At 43.4% G+C, this 18,413-nt stretch overlaps 1 protein-coding gene across 10 annotated transcripts in view; it reads left to right on the forward strand.

Annotated features, from left to right (window-relative positions):
- Positions 1-18,413, forward strand: part of COL26A1 (collagen type XXVI alpha 1 chain) — a 181,560-nt gene that overhangs the window by 11,914 nt on the left and 151,233 nt on the right. For 9 of the 10 annotated variants that reach the window (XM_074595064.1, XM_074595065.1, XM_074595057.1 and 6 more), the window contains exon 2: positions 16,178-16,300. In XM_074595064.1, the coding sequence (XP_074451165.1) occupies positions 16,178-16,300 (123 nt within the window). Of the gene's footprint in view, positions 1-13,912; positions 14,028-16,177; positions 16,301-18,413 lie in introns of all 10 variants that reach the window. The other variant, XM_074595063.1, reaches the window with a different exon arrangement.

Raw genomic sequence — 18,413 nt, forward strand, 5'->3', positions numbered from 1 at the left:
CTGTCACTGGCACTAGCAGTACAGGACAGAGAAAATCTGATATGCTTAAGCTTCAATATTTCAATGTGGCAAACCCCACTAACCTAAACACTGAGGGGGGAGCCGCATTCTTTGCTATGCCTAATCTCTGTATTTTGTTAAACATGCATTCCTGCCAGAACATTATTGGACAGAACAATAGTGACCAGCTGGGCAAGTGACCCTGGCTTTTCTGGTCGGCAGAGGAATTCAGCATCTGAGGAGTTCAGATTCTCATGTGCGGCTTAAAGTGATCTGGATTAAGTTGCTTTTAATTATCAGCTGGCTGATTCATAAGGCTTTGTTTTCCACCCTCTTTCCCAAGAAAAAGACCATTCCTTTAAATGCTCAGTGTATATTCTATAGAGCAGCACAAAGTCTGGGAACCAAGACTTGCAAGTTCTCTCTCTCTCTCATTTCTTTCCCCTAAATAAAATGGGAATAGTAATACTTCCCTTCGTGTAAGGGAAGGCTCTGGGGACTATTTTGTGAGGGTGTGGTTAGATCTTGGAGGGAAAGCTGCAAAATCCAAAGTATTGTATATGAATATATGCAGAAGTTTATAATAAATCTATGAATGATAATACTTGGCACTCATATAAACTTCCACTTCTACAGAATAGAGGTCGTTGTGCTCCCTGTTTAATGCACCTCGCTGAGCCTGGATGACTGAAGTTAGTCTTTGGGAGTTAGTCTTTGTCTGACCTTTGCAGAGGGGGATTTAGTTTGGAGGGCAGGCTGAGAGGTGAGAGAAGAAGGTGCTGAGCAGGACAGGCTGGACTGAACAGCAGCAGAGGGTTGGGTGATGGCACAGGCTGTGGTTCTTTTCTTTCCCTAACTGCAATGGAAGGTCTGGGGGAGGCTGAATGTGTAACACACCTATAGAAGCAGCACTGACCAACAGGGTCAGTACAAAAATGCCAGAAACAACGGGTGCTACCAAACGGTACCAGCCTTTGAGCAAAGGCAGGTCTGGGCTGTGATGCTGCAAACTTTCTCCGTTCCCATGCAGCATTTGATGTATAGCAGAGAGCAAAAAGGCAAATTGGCTCTGTAGGATGTTACAGCACTTGGCTTAATGCTGCTGTAAATCAGTGTAACCTGTAGCAAAATATACAGTCTCCCTGCAGTGTATTTCAGGGTACAGCACTAAGCCAAATGCTTTAAACTATCACACAGTAAAATGCTGTCTCTTGGGCCACTGTTACTGGAAGTCACTAATGTATATCACAAATGATACAAAAATTTTGGATTTTGAAGTTGCAGGAATTCTTAGGCTGTCGAGCTGTTGGTAAGCTTTGAATGAGTGTGTATTGCAAGCAGAAATAATAGGATCCCATTTTGCCAAGCACCAGAAAAATACTGGAGTCCTGATAGTGTAATTAAGTCTGCTAAAACCCCTTCAAGACCTCTGTAACCAAACCCATTGGAAATTTATTGCAAGGACCACAGCAACACACTCATTTTCTTGGGTAATACCCTTTGAAACAATCAAGCTCTCTAACCACTTGGCGGGGCTTGACAGACATAATTATCGGCTGCTGAACTACAAGATTTTCAAAGCAGCTTCTACAAATGACTATAAAATTTTGCTGAAAGTAAACTTTCAGCTCCCAGGTACCTTTTGGAGGCATCACTGCATAACCTTTGGGAAGGTAAGGGTGAAGCTGTATCTGTCTGCGCTGGGTTGGGAAGAGAGGGGAGAAGTGGGAATGTGGAAATGGTAAGACTTGTCACAACTCATCTCTTGCGCTTAAAGCAACTAGAAACTAGATTGGTTTGTATCAGACGCTTCGGCTGGTGTCCTGGTTGAGCCTGGGAGTCATCTTGTCCTGCCCACGTCTGAGTTATTGATTTGTATCTGAGCACCTCTGTGGCCTGTGAAAGCAAGGCTTGCTTTGCAGGGCACCTCCATAAGCTCTGGTGTGCGTGGTTGTGTTTTGTTGTTTCTTGGTTTTGGTTTTGTTTTTTTTTTTAAAAAACAAAAAAAACAACAAAAAAACCCAAAAAAACCCAAACAACAAAAAAACAAACAACCAGAAAACCCCCTCACAAAACCCAATACCAAACGCCACACAAGTATTTGACTGGAATTGCATACTCCCCACATGGCTTGTGGCTCAGATATTGCCAGTAATAATTGGATAACTGATTAGGCTGTTCCCATGGACATATCAACAGCAACGGGAAACAGTTCAGTAGCTGTTCTGTCACTCCCTGCTCTGAGGTTCAACCAACCTTTTTGATTTGTGTATGTGAGAGTGGTTTCAACTGAAACTCATACCAAGTTTTTTCTGCTGCAAGAAGTATGTGACATGAGTCTGTCACAGCGATTTAATTTGACATTCAGCACTGATGCGTTCAGTGACTTGGCTGGTGCATGGCATCCCTATATGCTTTCTTATAAATGGGTCAAGTGAGCACTGTTGTGATGGCAGCTGCTGTCTTCGCCTGCAAGGTTGGCTGTATTTGGCATTATCCTTTGCTGAGACACCGCATGTAAAAATCTCTCCAAGCTGCACTGAAAGATATAAAGGAAAACTCTCACGTATGTGTGTATGAGGGAGAAAAAGCACAAGCAAGCTTTAGCCTTGGTGTGTGAAGGCTGTTTGCATATGCATATAGCATAATAATAAACTGTAGACTGTTGCTGAGCAGCCCAGTAACCACAGGCTTACTGGTTTGCCTGCAGTAAATAAAGCAACAGTATGCTGTTCTTCCCAAACTACAGCAAAGGTAGCAGAAAAACAGAATTACTGTAACCCATCAATAAAATTCAGGTCACAATTGCTTGTTTTAATCAAACTTTTATCTTCCGTGCTCTTCTTTGTATCACTCTTGGTCTTCTGAATGTTCTGGTTTTGAAGAAATCTGTGTAAATAGGAGAGGAGAAAAAAAAAAAAGGTCATCTGTCTTTAATAGCTTTGCCTTGAGTTTGCCACAAGCTTTTGAGAGTAGTATGTATCTAAAATGGGATGCGGGTATATCTAGTATCAGTCGCTGCCTCTTTGCATGTGTAGACTGAGACTCTTCTCACCAATAACTCTAGACACTCGAACTCCCAGCAGAACCGTGAGGGATGCCTGGGAAGCCTTTCTTTAGGAGGCTGGATCACTTGTGTGCATCAGTTTGCTCCCTTACTAAATTTGTGGTTAACGTGCTGTTGCGGAGTTTTCCACTCTGCTTTGGTGGGGACAGCTAGGTTGCCCTGCCCTTTTGCATTGGCAGGTAATTTTAAACTTCAGCAAGACACAAAAACCCCCTTCGAACCTCCATGTAATGGAGTTTGCCATGCTTATAATTCCTCACAGAATAGGGCAGGAATTTTTCTGGCTAAATGTCTGTATCTCTCCTTCAGACCTCCTGCTGTCCCCTCTCTTGCTCAGTGCTGCTTTCTCCCCATCCGGTTTCCCATGTGTGTACTCAGGAATGTTTCAAGGCAGTGTTATCATTCCGAAGGAATCTACTGTGCGTGCACAGGCTATGGAGGGTTTTTTTCGGCTGTTATTACTTGGCCAAATCAAACCCATTTTCCACCTGGATACCGAAATGTAGATCTCTTCCCTCAAGACCATCTCCCTTCCAAATAGAGGCTTCCAAAGCACCAAGGCACTAAAGCGGTTTCTTAGATTGCTCAAGAATTTTTTAATAACGGAGAAAGGTGTTAGTGTTTCTGTTCACAAGAGAAAGGCTTTCTTTTTTTAAGTTTTTTTTTTTTCTAATGAACAAACTGGATTGCAGCAAGGTTTAAAAGGAGATAAAAATAATTGTTCTTGGCTAGAAATGAGGTATGGAGACTGCTTCCAAAACCAGTGAAAGCTTAGGAAGATGTGTTAAAAGCAGAAGAACCTTTAAAATTGAAAATAGGTAGCTAGAGCGTAGAGTACGGCCTATCTATAGACAGATAGGAAAGTGCAGTGGGTTCTGTGTGATGAAACCTATACCATCTGCATAAGAGTGAGTTTAAAACTTGACGAGGCAATACAGAGTGTTTGCTAGCAGGGGTTTGGGACTACTGTGTGCAGAAGAGCTGATGTACAGCAAATGCTATGTAGTTACTTTTTATGGCATTGGATGGATGCAGTCAGCAGAGTGTAAGAGTGGGAGTCTGGAGAAAGGTGAAAAGGAGGTTGCTGGTATAGCAGATTGTTGTGTGCCTGTAAGTACTGCATCCAAGCTGTTATATTCGCATGGAGCTTTGAGTGAGGCTTCCACTTCGTGCAGGGAAAGCACTTTGAAAGTGCTCATAACTGGGAGGTGTTTTAGGACAATTCATTACTGTATTTAGATGGGCAGTGGGAATGACTGGCTTGAGAGGGAGGCAGGGAAGGGGAAGTTGTGATCACCTAACCACCCATGGGTGTGGATGTTTGTAAAGGTTATTGCTAGTTTACTGCACTAAAGATGATTTTTGAGAGTTTTAGGCTGTGCAAATAGGAATTTGTTAACCTTAAAGCTATTGTGACATCCTCCCGCCTTAGCTCACTATCTCTGATCTGTCTCCCGACATGCACTAGAATCAGAACTGACTGTTGTAAAGGGCAAACTGATCACACAACAGATCTCAGTTTTGATGTTCCTACTTCCCTACACATGAAACTCCCATGGGTGTGACTGGAACAATAGGATTATTTTCCAAATTATTTTTTATTGTAGTAACGCCCAGGACAGCCTTCTGCCAGACATGGCAGACATGGAATAAAAACTTTTCAATTTAAATAGCAAATTAACACACAGGCTTTGGGTTTTGTTTTTCAGACTGATTAACACTTTGAATACCCAGGCAGAGAGGTTTTGTACGGCTTTGTTTTTGTTGAACCAGGACCTCACGTGGCTCATCTTGGGGATCTCTAAGCTGGGCAAGCAGACGACAGCTTGCTTTATCTACTCTACACAAGAGAGCCCGGTAGTTAGTATGACCTGGCGTATCACTAGAGCAGTTACTGGAGAAAAGTGCGTTGCTCTTGGAGTACAGGCATGTTGGTAGGGTGCATCTTTCCCCAAAAAATCTTCCTGGAGCACCAGCAGTAGTCTTGTCTCAGGCCTAATGCAAATGCTGGCTGATGGGTACCTGAACTTCAGTTGCCTCACTGAACGCAAGCAGCTAAGCTGACAACTCAGAAAGGCAAAAGAGGAATTGTTGATCTCAAAGCAACATAAGTAGATGAATTTGTCTAGACTGGCTTATTATTTCTAATCACCTCCTGCAGCACTGGAAACATTAGAAAGCTGTAGGGTTTTCTTGTATTTGAGGAAAGGCTGTTTCTTTCACAGTTTCAATGAGGATGTTGTCATGTCTGGCTCTATATGGCAGTCACCTGAAACAGAGTGATGTGGAATAAAGCTGAGCCTGCATGCTTATTGCAACTTCCCTCTAGAAAGAGGTCCCCTTGGCTCATGAAATCTGGCTCATGAAAACAATGATGGGCAACCACATGGTAGATAATTATTCTAGAAAGGTCTGCTGCATAGTCCCCTCTATGCTAGAGCCCACGAACTCCTTTACAAGTTGCTCAACAAATTGAAGACCTACACTGAATGAAACGATTGTAATGTGCCACAGGAAAAGAGAAGGAGAGAGGGCAGGTGGAAGAAGTGTTGCTAAAAGGGTTCTGGGTCCTGTTTACCTGGCACAGCTGTCTGTACAGGTTTTTCCAGTTGCATCCTAATGCTCATGAATCTGAAGGTGACGCTCTGAACTGCTTTTCAATGCACTTTGCACCCACAGGACACTGCTCTGAGTGTTGAAATAGCTCAGGAAAACAAATCTGTATTCCCTTGAAGAGAAAAAGCAATGTTTTGTCTGTGGGATCTCCTTCAGTATATATTTTTTTTCTTTTTAGCTATCAAAAGGGTGTACCAGTCTCCAATGACAGTAATGTCTCTACTGTTCAGCGCCAGGAAAAACCTGAAACATGCATGTTCCGTGGGCAGATTAACATCATACAATTAATAAGAAGCAATGACTTGATGGTGCCATCCTAGTTTTTTTCTTTGATATGCTCAGTGGTCTCCTTTTGACATTGCCTTTTGTTCTTCTTGTAATTTGTGGGTTTTGGTGCCAGTATAATGCTAATGAAAAACACTACTTCATTTAGGCGAAGTCCCTCTGTTCCTGTCATGCATGTGGCTTTCATTGCTGCTGGGAAGTGCTGTGAGAGGGCTGAATGTGAGGCACAAAGATGCACATTTCTCTGTACAGAGCTCTATAAGCAAAAAAAAAATAAATTCAGGAGCAGACCTTGTTTAATCCTTGCAGACTGGCTGTTGATGCATGCAGATACAGGCCCTGTAGGGCTAAGTAAGTGATTTGAAGGAGATGCTGAAAACCAGCAGGAGCCTGACTTGTCTGTTTTGGAGGACTCAAATTGTGCAAAGTGTTGTTTTGTTATGATGTAATGTAGCAAGGGGAATTAAAGACAGCTATGGGTAATGACTTTATGGATGGTGGACGAGATTCTGTAGCCACAACAGGAGCGCTAGTAAAGCACAGGATGCTGTTATAGGGATGCCGACACCTTATGCTAATTTCCTTGATGTTTTTCTCTCCACAAAGGTTTTGAGGACGAGCAGGCGTGTGTCAGTGTTCTGTTTTTCCACTTAAAATTCCCCCTCCACCTCCTGCTAATTCAAAGTTAGAGTTTAATTCTGAATGAATTTATGTTGGAGTAAACTTAGAGGCACAGACTTTGATAAAAGTTAGTTTTGTACTTTAATGAAGATCATGGCCGTGTTCTCAACTTAAGCAGTTCTAGATAAGATCTTCAGAGGAGGACACATAGTCAAGTGCCAAATTTCATTTTTTGAACACAGGGGTGTATTTTGGACAAACAGCCGGTGTTCCAAATCCCAGCTCCATACTTTCAGTCAAGATCTTAAGGATGTTTTTTTCCTTGACCTCACCCCTACTTCAAGGTCAGGCTTTCTAGGAACGAACAAACCAGTACTACGGTTGTATTGGCAATATGAAGGCAGGAGACCAATCTACAACCAGGTTATCCAGCTGTGCAAAAATGTTTAGACTCAGGTTCTTCTTTTGAAAGGGTCTAATTCAAGGAGCTTTTAAGTTGCAAAAATGACATACTTGGTTGTAATTGTGCATGATTTCCATGCTGCGTGGATGTCGAATGCCAAATTCCATCAAGTCAGTCTAATTTAACAAAGACAGATTCCATGGATATTTTTGTACGTTTCCTCCTTCTGTGAACACTGGAAACCACTGTCTTCTCATTGATTGTGATACGCTTGGGGGAGGGAACAGCAAAACAGTTCAGTGCCTAGAAGAATGCCTGTAAAAGCAAAGCACTTCAAAGGAGTCAACCCCCCTTTTATTTCTGAGCACTCAGTCATGGACTAACTTCTTTCATTTTCATGATGAAGGTAATTATGGTTCAGGTCAACCATATTTATTGTTTGATTCAGTTGGAACATGCCACTGGCAAACTGAGAGGAGCTGGGTAGTGGGTATAAATCAGAGGGATTTATCCTAGAAAAATACTCCTTGTGCCTTCTCACCTCTTTCCTCTTATGCATGCATAAACAGACACATAGGCAGAGAGGTGCATGTATTGAATGTGATTAATTTATTTCCAATATTACCTGACTGCTCAACATTTTTTAAGTCCTCATCTGCCTTTGTTATATTCTGCATTTATATAAGTGCTGATGTACAGGGTGGATCTACTGTACAAATGAATCAAGCGTGTGTAATAGATGAGTGCTATCGTTTTCAGAGCCCCTCCTTTGTTAGTTACAGCAGTTGGAAGGTGCCTTGTGAATGAGGTGGGGGATTGGAAGAGAAGAAGAATGGTCTCATGGCTGAAGAAGCTGAATGCTGCTCTGGGGAGCTGGATTCCCTCTTTGTCTCTGAAAAAGAGTTGCACCCGTGGCTCCATACTATTTGGCTATTCTGCTTCTAGGCTTTTGATAATTCCAGTAGGGAGAGGTTTTTCCCTTAACCCCAGTAACTTCAATGGCTGCAGAAGGATAAGGCAAAACTTTGTGCATTTTCCTATGAACTGAAGTGAGTTCAGCCCTCGAGGCAATGCTGTTTGGAAGGTCAACCATGCACACAACAAAGCAAGGAAAGCACAGTTAAATGCGCTTGGCTGCAGAACTTGCTGAAGATTAAAGCTGTTGTGCAGACTGAACTGCATTTCCCTCCTAAGGTAAAGATTCCTCTAGGACTAAACTCCCTCCAGCAGTCTATGATAATCCACTTTGTGTGGGAAAACTTGAGACTGTTATTGGCAACTGAGTATTTGAAGTGCACTAAGCACAGAACATATTGCCCCCTGGGGAAGGGTTATGCTATTGGGAGGTACCTAGATAAATTGTCCCATCTTATTCTGCTAGCCAGAACTTATTTTTATGGTCACTTGTTTCAAGTTCTTATGGGGCGGGGGTGGGATGGGGTGTGCAGAAAGATTGGGGCTCCTTCCAATCTTTGTCTGACCAACATAGAGCGAGAGACCTGGAGCTTGTCTTATTCCTGTTCATGCCTCTGGCTCTCTGCTGCTTCAAATGGCTGCTGCTGTCTGGCTTCAGAAACACCAACAGTCTTCCAGTTTTATTCGTTCCCAAAATGAATGGGCTGTTACAAAGATTTTTCTCCCTTTTTCACAGGAGTCAGGGTAACCTCTATTAGTGACTATGAAGTACTCAGTGGGAGTAAGGCATGCGTAAAACATCAATATTGACAACAAGATTACTGTGGCTTGTCACGTCTTCTGACTTGCAGACCTCTTAAAACTTTGTGATGGAAGAGCAGACTCTGCTTTGAACTGAATCTTGCCATCATAAGCTTGTGTACAGCCATGCCCTCGACCCTGCCAGGTGGTCTTTCATGGATTCCTTAGCAATGGTTCATCAATCTACAGACCTGACTCAATCCATCAACTCTGAACATTCTAATATTATGGAGACTGGTGTTCACAACTGAGTTTTGTAGCTGGCTCTTTGCCGAACAACAAGCTGAATGACAGCTTTGGATCCTAAAACCTAGTTATCTGGGGAGAGCATGAATAGGGTCAAGAACAGGAGAAACTTAAGCCCAGCTTGGTTTTTATCCGAGCTTTCCAGTGACATGTGATGGGCCTGTTTCCTTTTTAGCTAGGTCACAGCAGTAAGGAGTAATCTGGTCATAGCCAACTGAATTAGCTGGTAAACTTGATCCTGATGAGAGTCAAAGTGCATTCAGGGAGGTGTGTATTTGTGAGTAAGAAGGGAATAATGTAGTTACGTAGAGCTGGACGGCTCAGGAAGAGTTACCCCAGAGAGCCTGTCAGCCTTTGAATCTGGATTTCTTGGCATGCGGAGGGCAACTTCTGCTCCTAGCCTCTGTGGAGTATATAAATAACTAACCCCTCCTAATGATGGGCTCCAGCATACAATGTATGGATTGCTGTTCTGGCAAAGCAAGTGGGATGCTGTACTATTTATACAGAGAAAAGGGCACAGTTTGCTTTCATTGAGTCAGAACAGCAACTTTTTCCCAGTGAAAGTCAGCGACATTCTGATTTTATTGAAATTCCTCTCTAGGATTGCAGGGAAACTGATAGCTCCAGTGAAAAACGTTATGAGGAAACTTGGGGAAATCTATCTAGCTATCAAAACATTCCTACTGTTTTCTGTGCCCTAAATGTTGATCTCTGCTAAGTATAACACACAGTGTGTTATCCTTATGGAAACAAAAAGATAATTCAGTGCAGTTGTTTACACAGCACAAAGCTTTAGGGCAAATCGCAAGCATCAGAAATGCCAACCTTATTGAGAGACTTGTGTAATATTTATTAGGAGTGGGGAGGGTCAATTCATGCCCAAGCACATGCAACAGGTGCTGATGAAACAATCCTACTTATAAAGTCTTCCCCCACTGGAAAAACTTTACTTGCTTCTGTCTTGGACAGTTAAGTCTTCGTGATTCAAGCTTTTGTGTTTGTACTGTGTGGCATGTTCTTTCATCGGAATTACTAAAACCTACACTAAATCTCCATTTTACTCTCTAAAACTACACTAAATCTCCATTTTACTTAGCTCTACAACAGCATAAATGGCTTTGTTCAGAGTCTAACTGGTAGGATTGTTTCCACTGAAAGCAGAGAATTTCATCCTGGTAGGAGCATGGTGTGCTGTAGCCATGTCCTTCACTCATCCAGAAGGTCCTGTGTGTGGTAGGTGTTGCCTGCTGTAGGTCTGTCCTTAAGAGGGCACGGCAGCAAGTCAGTTTTTTGTGTGGAGCTGAACTGTCGTCCCACTGAAAGAAGTGATTAGGCAAGAATGTAGCTGCTTTAATTTTCAAGTTGCACGCTCCTGATTAAACAGGCTACTTGCTGAGTCCTGATCAGTTCAGCCCAGTGGTTTCTGACATTGTTCGGTTTGTGATCACTTGTCCAGTCAAATGAAGGCTACTAACAACAAGTTGGCTTTTCTCTTGCAAACCCCTGAGAAGGGGTCTCAAGGGACCCCCGCGAGTCTAAGAAGCTTGGATAAAAGCCAACAGTTTGGACTAGGAAAGAAGCAAATGTTGCTTTTGGGAATGGCTCTGTAAGTTTGTCGGGGTGTGAGCCTTTCTAGGCATTTGCAGTGGGCGAATGGGCGGAGGGATCCTTACATGCCCTTTGAGTGGTGGGCTTAGAAAACAGTACTGTGCAAATCCAAATGGTGAGAAGGCAGGAAGAAGCAGCTTGCTGTCTGTCAATGTCTTCCTGTCTGTGAAATAATTGCCCTAAGCTAATTTAGTCATGCTAGCCAGGAATTAAGCTTTGATTTGTGAGTATATGGCTCTTCTGGAACTTACAGTATTTTAGCTTGAGTATTTGTTACCTTATGCTTCTCCACCCTCTGCTGTCCCTTTTCTCTCTTGCTGTAGGATTACAGGCTGTACAGACATCCCGAATCCCCAGGGGATGAACTGTGCATCCAAGTAAGGCTTCTGATGAGGGACGCAGTAGGTTCAGAAAGCTGGTGGGGTGCAGAATATGGCTTCCTGCCTGACATCTGCCTACAGATACAAAATGCAGCTCAAGCTCCATGTGTAAGTCCAGCTGCCCTTTGAGGTCCTCTCAGCCTGCTCCGTGCATGCCCTGGAAAGTCAGGTTTTCTTGTTTCCTCTGGTGTCCAGGTGCCTGAAGCCATGCATCACTGCTCTTGCTGAGTGGGCATCTGCTGAGGGAGGAAGGGTCTCTTTAAGCTCAGAATAGTAGTTTTCAGAGTATCCCCAAATGGAAGCAAACTGTTGAATTTGTTGCTCTATTTAGCCTGAAAGGTCCACAGTAACCTACACAGTAAATATGATTGGGTATCTGCTGGCATCAACACTCATGTTCCCTTTGGAACAACATGTTGTCAGCTGTGATCAAGACATGAGATCTTGGTCTATAGCCCTGGACTGAAAGTTTCTAAATCAGTAGTTTGCAGGCTGTGGTCTGCAGATCCTCAGTTTTCCATGAAAGTCTTCCAAGAATTAAATAGGGTGTGAGAGGAGGGTGTCTCTTTGGGAACGGCTGGGAAAATGGACCAAGTGAGACTTGCGTTTCTAAGCTTCCACTGAAGACTAATTCCACGAGATGCTGCGGGGCATCGTGCTAAATATGCTGGTGATGAGCATGCATGAGATCCAACAGACCCAGCCCTAAAGGAGCTGCTATTTGGATCATTTTGTTTGCTTGCTTGGAATATTCTTTTTTTTGAATAAGCAGCAATATATTCTCTGCCATCCTGGATGCATGCCAGTAAAAGTCCTAAACCTTTCTTGCTAGCATCTGTATATAATATAAAGGGTCATTTATAATCTCTGTAAGCCATGATGGGGCCTTTCGTCATGTTGTCTGAAGCCTGCTTGCATTCTGGAGGCTGTTCTTGCTGACTTTTGGCTTGCAAAGAGAAATCTTGGGGTGGTTTTGTTTGTTTGTCTGTCTGTCTACTTTCTGTCATAGGCACTGGGCTATTATATTTACAGTGAGTTCCAAGCTATATATCCTAATGCATCTTATGATCGGCTATGTTCCTGTCTTTGTCTCACCTGCTTCTATGCCACAGTTAAAAACAAACACCTAAAAGTTGCATTTGTAGGCAAATCATGCTATTTATGGGAAGCCAAGAGTGTAATGTTTTGCAAATGGGAATGTACCTTTCATTCCTGGGAGGGGTACCTTTGTAACCAAACTCTTCCTTCTCTTGGTAAAGAGAGAAGTTAGAGAAATCTGTATTCCTGCTGGATTATCTGAGTATCTTTGGGCTCTGACCATTTCTTTTGCCCTTGTGACCCACGCTGTGGTAGTTCTGCTTTAGAGAAGACTCTGAGAGTGCTGAGGTGACAAGTGTTGTGGTACTTTATCACTGTCACTGCATTCTTGGCGCTCCTGCTGAGGAGGGTGGAAGGTTGTCCCTAGATTTGAGCAAAGGATCTGTTATTTTCCCATGGGCTATCAGTCCTTTTCATCCTGGCAAATTCAGGTGATGACTTCAGGCAAGGAAAGCAATGAATGGAAAGCCTCGGCCAAGCTTCTCGCTTCCTGTAATGATTGCTTCCTTTTATAACAGGTCCCTGAGCAGGTCATCTGAAGAAATGAACCGGGGAAAGCATTGGGTTTCTCCCCCCACCAATGTGCAGGCTTCTGTCCTGTGCGCTGTAGTGTGGGAGCAGCCTTTACCTCCAACCAGCCTCCTAGGGCTCCGTCACTAGATTGTAATGAGGTCTGTCCAGCGCGTCTCTCTTCCAAGAAAGGCTTTTCCAGGGCAGAAATGACAACTTGACTGCCAAATTCCTTGGACTTCCGAGGGCATACGTGTACCTGAGCAGCTGCTTCCTAGGACCAGGTAGAGCAGAGGTGCAAGAGACCCTGCTCAAACAACAGCAATTTTGAACTTGTTTGGAAAGCAAAATCTATGTGATCTGTGTACATGTCGGCAGCACCCACTGAATGAAAGCCCTGGCAAAACCAGCTTTGTAGGTAGATTAAAATAATCAACATTTCTTGCAGTTATTGACATAGGCAACCTGCACGCTACCATCTGTTTAGCTCCAGATCCACAGAAGTAGTGCTAGACTCACAAGCTGGTTGAAAATAATCCTTGCAGGAGCAAGATGATGTTAAATTTGGGTCTATGCAAGGGAAAGCTAAAGAGTAGTGGTTAGTTTCCAATTTCTCCTTAGGAGTTGCAATTTGGAGCTGCCGTTATACGTTAACCAGAGCAGATAGGCTGCCAGATTCCCTCTGGCAATTGTGGAGTCTGCCGCCAACGCCTGCCTTTCTCTTCTGCATTGTGTAGGGTTGTGCGGTGGTGTTCGTCTTTGTTCACCTTCCTACCTCGTTTGCCTTCAGGAATATGAAGCTCTCTTGTTTCAGCATCAGATGTGGATGGTTTTGCTCAGAATGCAGTTGAATTCTTTGTCTGACACAACTGCTTCGTGTGTACCCAAGAAGTGGGACAGGTTGTCTCAGAAGCCCAACAAAATCAGTATTAGAGTGAAAAAATCAGAGTAGGATAATCCAGCTCCACACCACGGAAACTGTACTTCTTCCCAGATGACTCTGTGATGGGAGAAGGCGAGAGGGGGACACATACAAGTTACGTAGCAGTTAAAGCACAGCATCTGTATATAAATACTTGATTTATTTGTGTTTCATTGAAAAGCCAGAAAAATAGTCTTAATGTGAGGGGGAGGCACTCGTGTCCTTGATAATTATGCTCTGTTTTAAAATGTTCAGTAACTTTATTCTGAATTTCTTAGTATTCATGTCCCTTCATACTCTGTTACATGTTGCTAGTGTGCATACTACTGCTTTGTTCCTCTCCTGTGATAGGACCAATTCCTTTCCTCGTTGCATGTTGATGAGAAGGTTTGTTTTTCATAATTTTAGAACGTATGCTTCTGCCATTATCCTGTCAGGTGCAGTATATGTGCAGTTTGTTTTGCCTGACGTGGAATTCCTTTTGCCTCGAGGCTTGTGCAGAAGTGCTGTCCTTCCAATGGCTGTAAGCACTGTGCTGAAAACATGCTCAAGGTAAATCATACGGAGCTGTGGCTTTCCCATCCCCTCTTGTACCCGCCCTTTCTCCTGGCTGCTTTTCCTTCCATGACCTGCTGGCTGTTCCCACGGCCTGAGGAGATCTTATCCAGCAATACCCATCTGAACAAACCCTATGAGTAAGACTTGGAGAGACAAAATGGCCGATTGCACCATGTGTGCATGTGAAATTAAAAAGAAAACTTTACTTTGAATTATCATACTTCCAGTTTTTAGCTCCTGTCTTTGTTTCTTCTGGTTTTACTCCCTAAACTTTGTGCAGAAATTGTGTTGAGCCTGTTAAAGGATCTGCTGTCATCATGTGATCTGAAGCTTCATTAATCTTATCTTTTCGGCCCCATTTTGCCCTTTGGTTCAATGATGTAGATGTTAGTAGAGACATTTGGGTACTAGGGTGTCTGATCCCTATATATACACAACAGATCCTCAATAAATCTGAGACATGTGGTTTTCTAGGACGTCCTTGCCAGCCTGGGGTCACCTGAGATGTAACTGTAGTTCACGCTTCCTAATCATAGAATGATTAGAGTTGGAAGGAACTTTAAAGACCATCTAGTTCCAACTCCCCTGCCATGGGCAGGGGCATCTTCCACTTGACCAGGTTGCTCAAAGCCGCGTCCAACCTGGCCTTGAACACCTCCAGGGATGAGGAATTGCAAGCAGGTTTACAGTGAGCAGGAGCAGTGTCTGCAGGGAAAGCTGCGTGGCTCTGCCTTTACACAGCTGATGGGCTTGATGGCACTGTGCAGAAAGCCACCCTGTCTCTGGGTGCCCCAGTTTACCCGTCTGGCTGTAGCCGAAGGTTCGGTGAACAGCCTGCTGGCCCCAGCTTGCCCATTGTGGTCTGCAGTGCTTGGCTCAGCCGCTGGCAATTGTACCTCCTATTCATGGAAATGAGAGTTATCCAGAGAGCAGGGAGTCTCCTGCGGAGATAGGAGGGGAATCCAAAAAGGAAACAAAATACAACAAATGCTGTAAATGGCAAATACTGGAAAAATTAAACTGTCATGGGGAAGTTGGATTACGGAAGGAGGAGGGGGATGTACAGGTGCCTGTTTCCACTGTGTAAGCAGTTTGATTTTTGGTATGCAAGGTTGGTGAGCCGCTGTGGTACTTGAGGAAGGAGGGATCACCTGCACTGGGGGATCTTGCTTTAAGATGGATGAGGAGCCAGGACGCTTCTGCATGTGCAGCAAATGCTTATGCAAGCACTTTGTGTGTTTTGGAGCACAAGCTGGTATCTCCACTTCCCATTACTGACCCCAGTTCTGATCCCCAGTCAGTAGGAAAGTGGCTCTCAAACCTGTTAACTACGTTGAGGTTTAAAAGCAAAAATATGAACCAGTGTTTGGCAAATATGAATGATGCTTGCAAGGGGAAAATGAAAGTATCCTTTTTCCCCTCTTCAAGCTTGACACTTTCAGAGAAGATGGAAAAGGGCTTATGGGTCCTGATTCTCATGGCTGACGCTGCAGTTCCTGCCTTCTTGTACACCTTACAGTGAGGAGGTCTCTCTCGCTCTTGATTTCTTATGAGGCAGCATAATACACTAGTCCCTCCCTTGCCTGCATTTTCTCTTGCCCGTTTTTAGACTGTAACCTCACCAGGACAGTAATATGATTTGTTTGGCACCCAGCTTGTTAGAGCCCTGATGACAATGGGCTTCGCCACACCAAAAAGCAGAATTTTCCAACTCGAATGTTGTTCAGAATGGCAGGAGGCTGGGGAATGATACCATAATGAGCAGGATGAAATTAGGACCAGTACAATGGCAACTGACTATCAGGAGATTTGGAACACTTTTTTTTTTCTTTCCTTTTTTTTCTAAAGTCCTATTGTTTATGATAACGAACAGAAATAAATTATGAACTGTAAAACTCTGGCCTCTGAGGACTAAGCAAGAGGCGTTACTGGATCTCTTGTGGTTCAGGTTGGCAGAAGCAGGGAATCTTTCTGCAGCTATTGAGAGGGTGGGGTGAGAAATGAAGACTGCAAGTTAGGCTAGCTATGGCTGGCAGAAGAAAGAACCCCACCCCCAGATATTTGGTCTGGTTTTACTGCAGTCTGATATATGTTGCTTCAACTTGCTCTTTAACTGGGGCTAACAGTGTCCTTTCTCTCTGCAGGCATTGGTGTCACTATACGGTTACACGGACAGTTTCCTGCCAAGTGCAGAATGGGTCAGAAACGGTGATCCAGCGAGTTTATCAGAGCTGCCGGTGGCCAGGACCTTGTGCCAACTTAGTGAGGTAAAAATCTTCATGTCTCATGTTGCCAAAATTTTCCTGCACTTCTCATTAAATTGGTTAGCTTTCAAGTACTGCGTGGATGGTTGAGATCAATGAGTCAGATGTGATATCCTGATTCATGGTGGCGTAACTACAGAATGCCACTGGTGTTAGCTGCAGAGTAATTACATGTGGAGGTAAGTGCAATATTAGGAACATGCTATGTGAAATAGTTTAGCTTGGGTTGTAATGACAGTTTGTGCTTCACACAGGAGGCTGCTGCTAGTCAGGCATGAAGCTAAATAAATGTCAAGTCCGACATTGGGTAATGTGACTGAACAGGGTTAGTAGGGATGCTGGACCAATGGCACTATGTGGCTTGTTGGTATCAAGTCCTCATACTTGAGTCCTTAAAGGTAATATTGATCACATACACTGGAAAGCTTTGATCAAATTCCTTGCAGCTGATGTTGGACAAAAGTAAGGTGTGCTGTACCTTTCAGAGCGGAATTTCTTTACAACACCTCTTACTCCTGCATCTCAATATCCTTTAGAGACATGCATGAAAGCAGTCTCCTCTCCCCAGATGAGAAACAAAGCTTAGAGACAGTGACTTGTCAAGAACTTGCCCTAAGCCTGCTTTGCCTTTCAATCAATTACATCTGGGGACCCACCTATGTTAAAGGGAAAAAAAAAAACCAGTGTGAAATAGCTAGCCCCAGCTACCACCTTTCAGTATGCAAAGTGGCTTTGTATTGTTGAGCTTTGCCTTCTCTGAAAGACGTTCTCAGAGCAGAATAGTGTTACCCACCCATCTGGGAATTGGTGCAAAAAAGCCATTGTGTTCTAAATTTACACCTAGCTTCTATAACAATTTCCCATGTAGACAAGCCCATAATTTAGCTTACAAAGCTTAGTCATTTTATTGTTAACAATTCACCCACAGGGCACTGATTGAGGTCCTCTTGGACTTGATAACCTAGCTAGGCTGTGGTTGAACTACCCACTTAAATACCCAGAGATACACCTTCCCAGTCTGTCCTTGTGACTCTTCATCTGGAATTCACATTTTCCATGTGGCAGTTACCACACTTAGTTCTCCAGTTTCTACTTGGCCACTGGTCAGTCTAAGTTTTTTCACTTGTAATATATCTGCTTTGGTGTCTCTTTGGTCTTGTTTTATGCAAGGCTGTGGTTGAAACACTTAATATTTTACGCTGTCATGGCCAAACTTCTGTTGAAGCTTTTTAATTTCCCAGACTTTTTACGCACATAATTGTCATTAGAAACTTGTGAGCTTTCACCTTGTCTCCTAAACTTGCCAAAAATCTTGCTTATTTTTCCTTGTTAACATAACTGTAGTTTCCTAAGTACCAAACAATTGATCATGTTACTAGCAAAAATCCTTTTTGTGGGCTCCTGCAGTTACTCATATACATTGATTTTTACATTGTTAACCCCGAGATTTTAGGAGTAGCGTGTGCTGTTGTGACATTGTTATTCATGGAACGTTTTCAGTATCAAATGTAGTTTGGTTCATTTGCCTGACGAGTCCAATTGTTTGGAGAAAATGCAGAATGGCAGCAGACTTCTCAGTTTTTCTTTCTATGTGAAAATATCATGGAAAGAAGCTGGGGTTATTGATATTTAAGATCTCAGCTGGTGAAAGCTCAGCTGACAGGAGCTGCATTTCTGGAAGATGATCACCATGAAGAAACCTACCAGAAAAGATGGGAGGACACTAATGCTCTGTTCCCTTTGCAAGTGGGAGGTACTGCAAGTGAAGCAAATGGCACCCTTCCAAGGAAATGACTATACTGTCCATCCTCTAGTCATGCATCGTATGACATTCTTGCATGAAGCAGAGGAAGACCCTGAACCCTGGACACTAACTTCGTGGAAGTGGAAGCAAAGAATCCCTTGCGTTGTTAAATGCCTTCTTTATGTCACCAGTCTTTGAGCATGTTCCTGTAATATGAAGGAGCTTCTCTGTTTTTGGCTATGGTCCTTAGTGATTGCCTGCTGGACTGTATCTGCTCTACATGATGTGTCCAGCAAGAATGCTTCACGGGGCCAATGCTTCATTCCCATCAAACAACGTTGTTTCTGTTTCCTCCTTACCTCTGTCTTTTCA

The sequence above is a fragment of the Larus michahellis genome, chromosome 7 (genome assembly GCF_964199755.1).
Source record: "Larus michahellis chromosome 7, bLarMic1.1, whole genome shotgun sequence".
NCBI classification, from domain to species: Eukaryota; Metazoa; Chordata; class Aves; order Charadriiformes; family Laridae; genus Larus; species Larus michahellis.